The sequence below is a fragment of the Meles meles genome, chromosome 4 (genome assembly GCF_922984935.1).
Source record: "Meles meles chromosome 4, mMelMel3.1 paternal haplotype, whole genome shotgun sequence".
In the NCBI taxonomy this organism is placed as follows: domain Eukaryota; kingdom Metazoa; phylum Chordata; class Mammalia; order Carnivora; family Mustelidae; genus Meles; species Meles meles.
Window position 1 is genome coordinate 47,987,902 of NC_060069.1, and position 12,654 is coordinate 48,000,555.

General features: G+C 35.5%; 1 protein-coding gene across 4 annotated transcripts in view; it reads left to right on the forward strand.

Annotated features, from left to right (window-relative positions):
- FGF12 (fibroblast growth factor 12) overlaps positions 1 to 9,608 on the forward strand; it is a 584,189-nt gene extending 574,581 nt beyond the window's left edge. For all 4 annotated transcript variants that reach the window (XM_046003435.1, XM_046003436.1, XM_046003434.1 and 1 more), the window contains one exon: positions 8,171 to 9,608. In XM_046003435.1, the coding sequence (XP_045859391.1) occupies positions 8,171 to 8,289 (119 nt within the window). In that variant the 3' untranslated portion in view covers positions 8,290 to 9,608. The remainder of the gene's footprint in view (positions 1 to 8,170) is intronic.
- The last annotated feature ends 3,046 nt before the right edge of the window (positions 9,609 to 12,654 follow it).

Sequence of the window (12,654 nt, forward strand, 5' to 3'; positions counted from 1 at the left end):
ATGTTGTTTGTTTTTCCAGACTCATTAAATTATTTGACTATGAGCTTAGAGCAGGAACCCTGGAGTTAATCACACATGAATTTTACTGCTGACTGTGCCCTGTCATGCCCTGCATTACTTCTGACAAACTACTCTTTTTGTTCTTCAGTGTCCTTACTTGCAAAAAGGACCAATAAAACTATCTACCTTTTGGATCATTAAAATAACCATAGTGTATATAAAGTACAGATATATAGTAAATGCTCAATGAATATTAGCTGTGATTATGAGGATACTGACTACTTAGGAGGTGAGTACCCACTGGATGGTGCCTGCACCTGGTTTATCACAGTTGTCAGACTTATAAATAATAACAACTTCTGAGATTCCACTTTTTCCCCCATATTTTTAAGAAAGGCATTATTTTGATTTGTTTTCCAAGAGAAGTTTGTAATGAAAATAAATGTGATTATTGAATGCTCAAAGTTGCAAACAAGGATTCTGAGCTAATATAGTAGCAAAAAATATTGGCATCATCTGATAACTGCATAGGCACCAAAGTTACCAGCAAAAAGAATAGAATAGAAAGATAGTAGCTGGAAAAGCCTGTCCTGGGAAGACCTATACCTAATTTTAGAAAGAAAAGATGTGTTTCAAGATTTTGATGCTCAGTGATACATATATGAGATCTCTCTTTTCTAATGACACTGTCTTGTATTTAAAAATAAAGCCAAAACAAACAAACAAACAAACAAACAAAAAAGCCAAAAATAAATAGAGCCAGTGTAATATATTATTCTAAAGTTGGTGACTCGTGGACTTGTTACGACCAAGGTAGCATTTTATTTGTGATAACAGAACTGCAGGGCTTTCTACGGAAATAGAGCCAGTGCATCTCAGGTGGCCGTGGCCGTGAAAATGACAGCCTTCACTATGCCAAGTCACAATGTGACTAGTGTCTGTCATACAGGTGTGTTCTGCTGACATCAAAGTTGGACTGGGGATTTTTTTCTAGGTCTCAAAGTAAAACACAATGTTGGCTGTGTTATTAGAAACTTTCATGTGTCCTTGTGTCTGCACATGAGCAAGAATATTCTTTCATCAAATCTCTCTACCTCATTTTTATTCTGAAAGCTGCATTTAATCCTTCTGCTCCAATATACTATGGATCAAGAAAAGTCAAAACATGAATAAAAGGAAACATCCAGAAGAAGAGAGGGGATAGGGTGGTGAGAAGGGGAAGAAGAGAAATAAATTGAAACATATGTCAAAATAGAGGGAAAATAGAAAACTGCTTTGAAGAAAGAATACTAAAGAACCAAACAGAAATGCTTCCCTTTCCAGAACATTGTTTTCTTTTACCACCTACCCAAAACCATTATGATACCATACGTATTAGAGGAATAATGATATTTTTCTCAAAAACATCCTGTGGGATTAAAAAAGAGCAAGTATTTTTTTTTCTTCATGCTTTAAAGAGTAAAGAAGGCAAGGAATGTGATCAAGAACCACCCAGAAGCTGTCAGATGAAAGAGTAACAATGTTGCTAATCAGGCATTGTATTATCAGGACACTGAACATTCTTGATACTTAGATACTGAAAGTTTGTAGGGAAAATAGTGTAAAGTGAAATCAGAAAGAAACACAATTGGAAATCAGTTCCATGCCAAGTGGTAGCAAATAAATCATGTCCACTGAAAATGAAATCTGTATCGCAAGAGTAGTTCCCAGAGTCTCACATGAAAAATGTGATTGTCTTATCACCTGAGATAAACATGAGGTTGTAACATCACAAGTTGCCTAAATCAGAGAACTTGTTTCCAGTTGTTAAATGGGCAGTGGCATTGATTCTGAGTTGCTGAGAAAGGTGATTGGGAGCTGGGAGAACAAGAAATACGGGAAGTTAGATTTTTTGTTTGTTTGTTTGGCTTTATTGCCAGTCTGGAAACTGCTCCCCATCAAAAGAACTAGAATACCAGACTGCTGTCCTAGCTGAAATGGACCAAATGCATAATAAGAAGACACAGGAAGAAAATATTCAAGAACAAAGAGGGTTTTTTTTTTAAATGTAGAGCCTTCTAGAGCAAAATAAATCTATTCCTAATAAAATAATAGCTTATTGTAATAGAAAGTGGTGGAAAATCTCCCCCACCTTAAAAATCATTGTACTTTGAAATAATGCAAATTAAGAGATCAGAGGTCATTGTGGTTATAAATGAGGACCTGATTAGCAGGAGGAGAAAACCATAATCTTGCATAATATGAGGCTGATTGGAGAAGCACGATTTGGGAGCTGTAGAATTTATATAACTATTTGGGGTTCAGAACCTACGCAGTCTCCTAGACATGCTTTTTAAAGGTTTCCCACTGTTGCTTATATGATTGGAAATGAATGCCAGAACTCCAAAGTCTAGTACTAGTACCTGTATAAAATTGTGATTAATTTTTACTATAAAATATATGCAATGCTCATATATATGGGATTAGTAATTCTTGATTTATCATTCGTTGTTTGTTTAGTCTTCTGCAATGCTACATTAAGCTCCCAACAAAACAAAAACCAACATGTTACTTAGCTTGAACAAGTGAACCCCGCCTTTCAGTTGTAGTCAACATTATTGTACTTGGAATATATCAGATATTGTGTATATTAGATAAGCAGCAGATCTCACACATAATGGTGCCTCAGCTAGGTCTGTGTCTCAGAAATTACAATTGTGTTTGCAAGATATCAGAACTCATGAAAGTTTCAGATGCTGCCAACCATTTGTTACAGGATCTGTGCAGTAAGATTCAGTTTGACTGATTCTTCCTGACTAATCTGACTGGCTGTATTCATGTCATGCAAACATAGTTAGACATTTTTCTAGATAACGAGATTGAATAAATAGATTTTCCCTATACACCTATGTACTTGATGGACATATTTTTTAACTCTTCATTCCTTATCAAATTGAGGCTGATAGACATCAGGATCATGGTTTAAAACTTGCAGCTTGGAACTCAGAAGGTCTGACATGAGTTACCAGGCTTATTCCTCCCTACTTCTCTATTTTACCCCATTCTTCAACCAGTCCCTGCTTTTCTTATATAACATGCACTTCATTTCTTCATTCTTTCGGTAGCCTATCCATCCCTCTAAATCCTCTGCCTCCTTCAAGGCTGAACCAGCATCAAAGAGCTATTGTTCTGTACTTATTTCAATTCACCTCTCTACTCTGGCTCTGAACACCCTGTGATTGGTGAGCATGTCTGTGTTCTCCTTCTTAGTCTTGAGCTCCGTGAGGGCAGGAATCAAGTGGTCATCTCTCTCAGTTGCTATGAAATCTAGCAGAGTGCCTGGCACAAGTGAAATGTGCACCTGTTTATAGACTCAATGACCAAATCAATGCTTGTACCAATTTAGCTTTGGATATTAGTTTGCAGAAGAGTAACTGAAATTGGAGGAGAGAAAAGAACAGGAAAAGTCCATTTTAGGATGAAAGCGATACAACATTAGTTAAGCCAAGTCAAAAGGATCAATAAATATTTTGTGAACCGGTTCCATCCTGCTAAAGGCACCCACGGTGCACTTCATCTCCCTTGTCTACATATGAGCATCAGGACCCCTTGGTTCCGAAAATTTTCTCCACTGTCCTCCCATCATTCAGTTATTTATAGCTTTAGCTCTAGTCAGGACATTTCTCTTCCAGACAACAACAAACTTCTTCTAAGGCAGAACTGCCTAGTAGAAATATCATATGAGGTACATATGTAATTTAAAGTATTCTGGTATTCACATTTAAAAATAAAAATGAACATGTGACATAAATTTTAATAATCTATTCAGCCCACAATATCCAATATATTATCCATTTAATTGTAACCAGTTAATTACATTACTAGTGAGATATTTGTTCTTTTTGTGTGGTCTTTACATTTAGTGTTTTGTACTTAACAGCACATCTGAAATAGGACGAGGTGCATTTTAAGTGCTCTATGTGATCACAAAGGCAAAATGGGAATTGTATTGAGCAGTGCATTCCTAGGCTATTCTCATCAGATTTTGCTATCCTTTTACCAACTCTCTACGCCCTCAGTTATATCTCAGTTCTCTCCATCATACTTTAGTACTAAGACTAAAGGTTTTGACTATTAGGGAATTGTTGGCTCTTCCCATCCAAAGAAGACATTTCAGGCTTTAAGAATCATTTCTTTGTTTATAACTTACACTTGGTATTTGTGTGTTTGTGATTTTTTTTAAAGTGTCATTATTAATAATGCTGTGTAAAAGACACACAACATGAAGTTTAACATCTTAACCATTGTAAGTATGCATTTTAGTGCCATTAAGTACATTCACATTGTACTTGTACACATGGTAACATTCTCCCTTCCCCAGCCCTGGGCAACCACTGTTCCCTTTTCTGTGTCTATGAATTTGACTACTTTAGGTATCCTGCATAAATGGAATCATAAAATATTTGTCTTTTTGTGTCTAGCTTATTTCACTAAGCCTAATGTCCTCAAAGCATATCCATGCTTCTGTCATTTATTTATTTGTGTTTACTTCTTATTTATTTATTTATTTATTGTGTTTATTTATTCATTTACTTAGAGTGCACATATGAGCTGGAGGAGGAAAGAGGGAGAAAGGAGAGAGAATCTGAAGCAGACTCTTAGCTCTCAGTTGGGAGCCCAATGTGGAGAGTTGATCCCAAGACCCTGAGATTGTGACCTGAGATGAAATCAAGAGTCAGATGCTTAACAAACTGAGCCACCCAGGCACCATATATACATAATTTGCTAGCAGTTTGTAGTCAAGCCTGGGGATGTATTGGTTTTCACAGCTGACTAGGTGTCAGAGTAGCAAAAATGTTCTATGGTATCACGTGAATAGTTTTGTGATAGAATTACTTAATTAGCTTTTCTGCTAAGGTCAGGAACACGGCAGGGATGTCCATTATAGCCACTGCTATTCAACATAGTACTAGAAGTCCTAGCCTCAGCAATCAGACAACAAAAAGAAATTAAAGGCATCCAAATCGGCAAAGAAGAAGTCAAACCATCATTCTTTGTTGTTGAGAAAAAGTGCTCCACATCACTCAGCATCAGGGAAATACAAATCAAAACCACAATGAGATATCACCTCACACCAGTCAGAATGGCGAAAATTAACAAGTCAGAAAATGAGAGATGCTGGCAAGCATGCAGAGAAAGGGGAACCCTCCTCCACTGTTGGTGGGAATGCAAGCTGGTGCAACCACTCTGGAAAACAGCATGGAGGTTCCTCAAAATGTTGAAAATAGAACTACCCTATGACCCAGCAATTGCACTCCTGGGTATTTACCCTAAAGATACAAACGTAGTGTTCCGAAGGGGCACGTGCACCCGAATGTTTACAGCAACAATGTCTACAATAGCCAAACTATGGAAAGAATCTAGATGTCCATCAACAGATGAATGGATAAAGAAGATGTGGTATATATACACAATGGAATACTATGAAGCCATCAAAAGAAATGAAATCTTGCCATTTGCGACAACGTGGATGGAACTAGAGGGTATCATGCTTAGTGAAATAAGTCAATCGGAGAAAGACAACTATCATGTGATCTCCCTGATATGAGGATGTGGAGATGCAACATGGGGTGTTAGGGGGATAGGAGAAGAATAAATGAAACAAGATGGGATTGGGAGGGAGACAAACCATAAATGACTCTTAATCTCACAAAACAAACTGGGGGTTGCTGGGGGGAGGTGGGGTTGGGAGAGGGGGAGGGGGTTATGGACATTGGGGAGGGTATGTGCTATGGTGAGTGCTGTGAAGTGTGTAAACCTGGCGATTCACAGACCTGTACCCCTGGGGATAAAAATACATTATATGTTTATAAAAAAATAAGAAATAAATAAAAAATTTTTAAAAAAAGAATCACTTAATTACTTCTGAGTTCCCTTGTGCACTTACCAGTTGTAAATAAATAGCTATATTTTATACATGTAAATGTATGGTTTAATTTTGGAGATTTTTGACACTTTGCCCGTAATAGAAATACAGGGAAGAGATATTAGACTTGAGAAATTTCAAGATTTCCTTACGATTGTCCATAAACAGCTTCTGTCTTTCGTAAAAGAAAGCAGAAACTTAAATTATCTACTGGCCATCATCTGAAAACTACAGCCTCAATTCTTTCTGAATTAATTTCCTCTGTACAGTTTTGCTATTGAAGCCAAAGGTCTTCTGCAATATTGGAGGGGTCCTTTAGTGCAATAATTGAAATACTTTAAGATCTGATTTAAAACATATATGTAAAAAATGGAATAAAATAAAAATAAATAAATATGTGTAATAATTGTGGACAATATACTTGGCAAACTTTGTATGTATATTTTGCACCACTCAAAGTGTGGTTCCATTTGCCAACATCCAGCATCACCTGGGAGCTTATTAAAAATGTAGACTCCCGGGGCGCCTGAGTGGCTCAGCAGGTTAAAGCCTCTGCCTTCGGCTCGGGTTGTGATCCCAGGGTCCTGGGATCGAGCCCCGCATCGGGCTATCTGCTCAGCAGGAGCCTACTTCCTCCCTCTCTCTCTGCCTGCCTCTCTGCCTACTTGTGATCTCTGTCTGTCAAATAAGTAAATAAAATCTTTTTTTTAAAAAAATGTAGACTCCCAGCTCCCCAAAAACCTTCTGTATCAGATTCTGCATTTTAACAATATCCTTGAATGATTCGAAAGCACTAACATTTAAAAAGCTCAACCACTGAGATGTTGGGGGAAAAAATATCTCTTCGTCACTAAACTAGTCTAAAGAGAATATTCTTGTATCTTAATTTTCTTAAGCTAGTTTTGAATTTAGAATACCGTTAACCAAAAAAAAATTATATATATCACTTTGTTCTCTGCAATCCATTATTCAAGATTCTCATGAAGTGATCACCTCCATTTTCTTAAACATCTTTGGATGCTTACTATGCCAGGCATTTAATCTTCATAAAAATTCAGTTTTTTAGCTATGAGAGTGTGCCCAAGTTGACAGTGAGTGAGTGGCTGAGTAAGGATGTCGACCCCGGTAGTGTGGCTCCCAAGTTGGTGCTCTTCACCACCACATGACATCTCTTTGGTCATAGGCATGTTCAGGTCTCCTGCACCAGGACAAAGCCCAAGTGAGGAAGCTATTTGATTAGAAATAGCAGATTATTATAGCACTGCAGTGATGGTTCCACGGATGGAGGTACTTAACTACTTTTTCCCAGGTCAAAGATACAAATAATTCCTCCCATCCAAGTACTAACCAGGCTCGACCCTGCTTAGCTTCCGAGAGCAGACGAGATCGGACGTGTTCAGGGTGGTATGGCTGTAGACAACAAATAATTCCTGATTGTGAAATATTTCATATACTTTTACACATTGTTTATTTTACATCAATAGAAGGAATGAAGATCATATCTTTTAAGAGTAACTATGAGTTGAAACATAACTAATTTTTCTATGCAGTAATCTAGCAATAGCCATGAAAATTCAAAGATGAAAAAAAAAAAAAGAAAAGAAAATTCAAAGATGACTGAGCTTTAGAGCCAGACAAAACAATAGAGGAGAGAGGAACTGTTGTATATAGATGTGAACTAAAATCAACACAGTTGCATATTCAAACCTGGAACAGTCACGAAAATGGCATTTTGTTTGTTTTCCTCTGTCCTCCCTTCTATTATCATTTCCTGTGTCAGATGCCCTGAAAATTGGTGGTAAATATTTCAGTTTGATACAACAATCTCATATTTCTTGTAGCAAAGATTAAGAGCATGTCAATAAGAATTTTTTTTCCTATGCAAACTAGATTGCAGACCAACGACTGAAAGAGGGATCTATTTCTATCCTTTTAATGTTATACTCACAATATCTCCTCTAACTCTAGATGAAAATCCTGTTATATAGGTTAGGAGACAGGTAAGACTCAAACCTTATGTGTAAGAGAACAGAAACCACTCTATGTCCACATTTCAGAAAGTCTTAAAAGGCTATGACTGATGGGACTGAAAGAGGACCATTTTTATCCACGAAATATGTTATCAAGTTAAAACTTGCTTTTACACTGGGGAGAGGAGCTAGTGATGGGAATGAAGGATATTGTAAAATCAAATTTGAGATGTTTATTGAAGCTAAATTAATGTCCAGAATCATAATAAGTAATTGATGTAATTTTTCTTTTCAGTGTGTATGTACAGAGAGCCATCACTTCATGAAATTGGAGAAAAACAAGGGCGTTCAAGGAAAAGTTCTGGAACACCAACCATGAATGGAGGCAAAGTCGTGAATCAAGATTCAACATAGCTGAGAACTCTTCCCTTCGTCCCTCTCTCGTCCCTTCCTTTTCTCCCCCCCAACTTTTCCCATTTCCTTCCAATAAATCCACCCAAGGAGAGGAAAATAAAATGGCAACCCAGGACCTAGTGACTAAGATTCTGCACTCAAAAATCTTCCTTTGTGTAGGACAAAGAAATTGAACCAAAGCTTGCTTGTTGCAATGTGGTAGAAAATGCACATGCACAAATATTAGCACACATAAAATCAAGAGAAAAAAATAAATCAAGACACCACAACATTGTGCTGTTATTAATAGAAGGCTAATTATAATGAAGACATAACTATAACAAATTTGAAATAAAGTTATTAACTTAAAGACAAGGGTTTTGGAGAATTGAACTTACAGATCAATGTAATACCCTGAATAACGTAAACTTTGGATCATGCTGTGATGTGTGCTTCCTGTTGAATTTGAATTTTCTTTGGGAATCTGGAATTGACACATAGTTACATTCTGTTTCCAGGATTTTTTTTTTTTACCATGATATTAAACATGTACAAATTATAGATTCTTCTAATTCCTGTAAGGTATAAACCAGAAATCATTTAAAAGTTTAAAGGCTTATTCTTGAATTTGTTACTTACAATTATTTTATGCAAAAGGTAGACTTCTGTTGAATTTAATAGTATTAGCTGATTTTATTCCTTTATAAAAAGTTTCAGATTAACCTAGGAGATTATCATATTTTTATCAAAAGAATTAATCCAGGATCTCATTTTTTTAGTTATTTAGAAAAAAAAAAATGTGTTCTAAGGCTGAGGTCACTTTTGAGAATTCTATGTCATTGCCATGCTTGGGCAGGGATGAATAAGTTATATGTGCTTATCATTTGGTCTGATTTTTCACATTGTGCACAGCTTGGAGAGTATAGGTGCATATCTAGCTGTGTTAAAGAGTTTTGTATCATCTCTTGCAGCAGGAAAGAAAGAAAAGGGGTTTCACACAAGGAAATAAATCCTAGGATATTGGTCAAAGCAAATCGTTTTTGCCTTTGTACCTTACCAGAGTTTTGTGTATGTAGCACTTTCCAAACTTCACCAAGAAATTGGGAGGCATCGATGTGATATTCCTAATTTACTATCTCATGAAGCCAGTGGCTTGCTTGTTACTATATATCCTTGTTAATAAGTCTAGTTGACAGTAACTCTGTCTCCTAGAATGTAGAAGGGAAGTTGATACACTGAATTTTCAAGGGGCATAGAGAAAGAATATAGAATTAACAGCTATGGTTCCAACACACAGGGTTGTGTGAGCTTAAAGTAGTTAAAAAAAACAAAAACAAAAACAAAACTCAGCGTAAGGACTGGGCAAATGCATAGTTATGAATACTAAAGTATTAGAAAAGCATTAGGGAAGAAATGAACGTAATACAATTGCCTTGGGGGGAAAATAGATCTACTTAGTCCTACAAATCAGGAATGGTATAGAGACATCCAAATTAAAACAGAATGTCAAAAAAATGTATGCAGAATTATGGATATTATCAATGAGAAGACTTAGCATGTTACTTCTCCTATAGCTCTACTGTCCAGCATGTATTGTTCCAAATATGACTCCCTAAAATATATACACTTTGCAGAAGCTCTAGGCCTTCACTTAAATGACCTTGCCATTGGTTGCTGTATTCTTTCAAAGTCAATGTAGTTCCCCTTACTCTACACAATCATTATTCTTTAATAGTGGTTTGTGTCCTTCACCAAGTATTCTATTTATGTTATCAGGAGGTTAGCAGAAAATGAAATGGAGGAATTTGCCTTATCGTTTGTAAAGAATACAAGTTAGGCATCTAGACAAGGATTTTGAACACGCATTTGCAAAAGATATTTGTTTAACCAAAATATTTTGAAAGCATTACATTAAAAGGGAAAAAAAAAAGGAATGTTGCTCTTCTAGGGAAAGAATACCCTTGTTAAAAAAAAATTACAAATCTGGTTGTATTTCTCCTTGTCACTCTTGATTCAACTTGATTTTTGAATACACCCGTCACTTCTAGGAACAAACCAATCCCAAGCACAAAGCCTTGTTTTCTTTGAAAAAATAAAAAGAAAGGCTTCTACAAAATGGGTCACAGGCTCATTTAGCATGAAATGACGAGATCTTATGGTTATACACACACCCCACAAACTCATTGGTAATATAATTGACTGTTTCACAAAGTGTTATTAATTACACTAATGACTTCATGATAATATACTTAATCCAGTTAAATATTATGAAAAATGTGATAGAGATATAAACTCCCAACACCGTTTTCCCCTCAGTTATCAATGGCTGTCCATCATTTATCACCGAGACTCGTATTTGTCTTTTTCCTGATAGAAATTAAGAAACAGAAGCCTCACCACCCAATTTCTATATTGTTTTTTTTTCATATCATTTAAGCAAATGTTGACCACAGTAAAATATTTAGAAATTAGTTTTGCCTTATTTACAATTAATTTTGAAGTATAAATTGGAAACCTCCTATTTCTTTTACATATTAACCTGACAAAAACTAGTTTAGAGCATAGGGTGAACAATTCCTTAACTGCTGCTTACTTTTTAAGTACATAAAACCTTTAATAGAGAAAGTCAGTATTCACTGTTTAGGTTTTCAAACAATTACCAAATATAAACATATAGTTATCCTATTTCCTCCAAAAACATAAGCCAGTTAAGTAGTTTGTTTTTCAAGTTTCTTCCAAGAGAAAGAATTCTTTACTTTGATTTTCGTCATTCTAATTTCTGGGTCTCAATTCATCCATCTCTTATGTTCCCATAAATAAAATAAGCTCTTCTTTTAATGCATTGGGATATTCTCAGGAAAAATACAACTTTCAGTAAAGCTTTTTTATTCACTATGTATGTATAAGTTAAGATGTGTTTATTCTAAGAGTCCTTATTGTAACGTGTTTCAAAATCAATGGGCTTAAGAATGAAAACAAAACTTTTGAGAATCTCCAAATGGTTTCCTGGTCAATACACTTCACTTGATTTTTAAGCTTGAAGTTTGAGGTACAGAAACAAAATGGTGCTGAAGTTCCATTTGCTAATTTAGAGCCCTTTGTGCTTCAGGAAACTGGAGGACAGCCAGCCAACCTGTTCTTGATCACAGTAACAGTTTGGGTTTCGAATTTTACACATGAATTTCATAGCACATTTTTAGCCGCTATGGATTGGCGCAATAAAAAGACATCAATTTGATGTAAATTGTGATGCTTTACGGGCCTCATTTTAATACAGATAACTTTTTAGAAGAATTCTTCAATTTAGGAAAATGACACTGCTCTAGGTAGGGATTATATCTATGGACGGTGGTCCTGTGGCGCCACCAGCAAGAAGTGAGAGCATTAAGGGGAAATTGAAGGATGAAGAATGGCTTATTGTGTATTACAAAGTTTGAAGGTCTTAATATGAGACCACTGATTTCTTGGTGAAGAAGCATGACTACATCAATAGTAATTTTTTAAAACACAGACTCAGAAATAGCAAATTTACTATTCTACCCTCATGGCTTAGTCTACAAGGCCTTGCTCTGAGAAGGTTTTTCCATGATGCTACTTAATTTCGTCTGCACAAGGTGAGACACACTCAGACATCAAAATTCCCTGCTCATTTTAATAGCATAAAAGGCTGAGATTATTTCTCTGTCATAAAATTGTAAATATCATTTTTAAAATCAGAATCACATTTAAAACAGTGGATTGTTCTACAAATATATATGTGTATATATACATATGCTCTGAAATAAGGATATATAGAGATTTTATTTGACTTGTGTTCTTTAGTCATAGCTAATCAAAAAATAAAGAGATTTGAATGCAAAACTTTATATACAAATGTATATTTCTAATGGTAGTATAAATTGTTGCCACTTTATAATAAAAAAAGAAACTGGTGGAAATAATCAAAGCACATGCTCCTTCAGAACTTCAGTGATTCTGAATTCCCTCTTTAATGTAGAAGTGAGTTTTTCTTCTCTTTTTTTCAAGTTATCTTAAAAAGCTATACTTCCTGAATTGATTCCATGAAAAGTCATCTCAGATTGAAGAGTTATGATTGAGGGCAGGAAAAAGATGCTAAATGCAGGTCTTTATTTTTCAGGATTTTTCCTAGGAGCCCAAGTTAAAAATTCGATTATTTTAAATCTAAATTATGTGAAAATTGCTAATGTTCAGAGATGATATATTAGGTTTGGTAACAGAAGCAAAAATATATCAGCACAATAGCTTTAAAATACTGTCATCATAAACATTGCATCATTAGATGTTTTATTAGTTGGAAAGAATGAGTTGATGTTTCTTTGTCTTTGCTCCAAGCACAACCTGAAGACACTGGCATTCATTTTACTT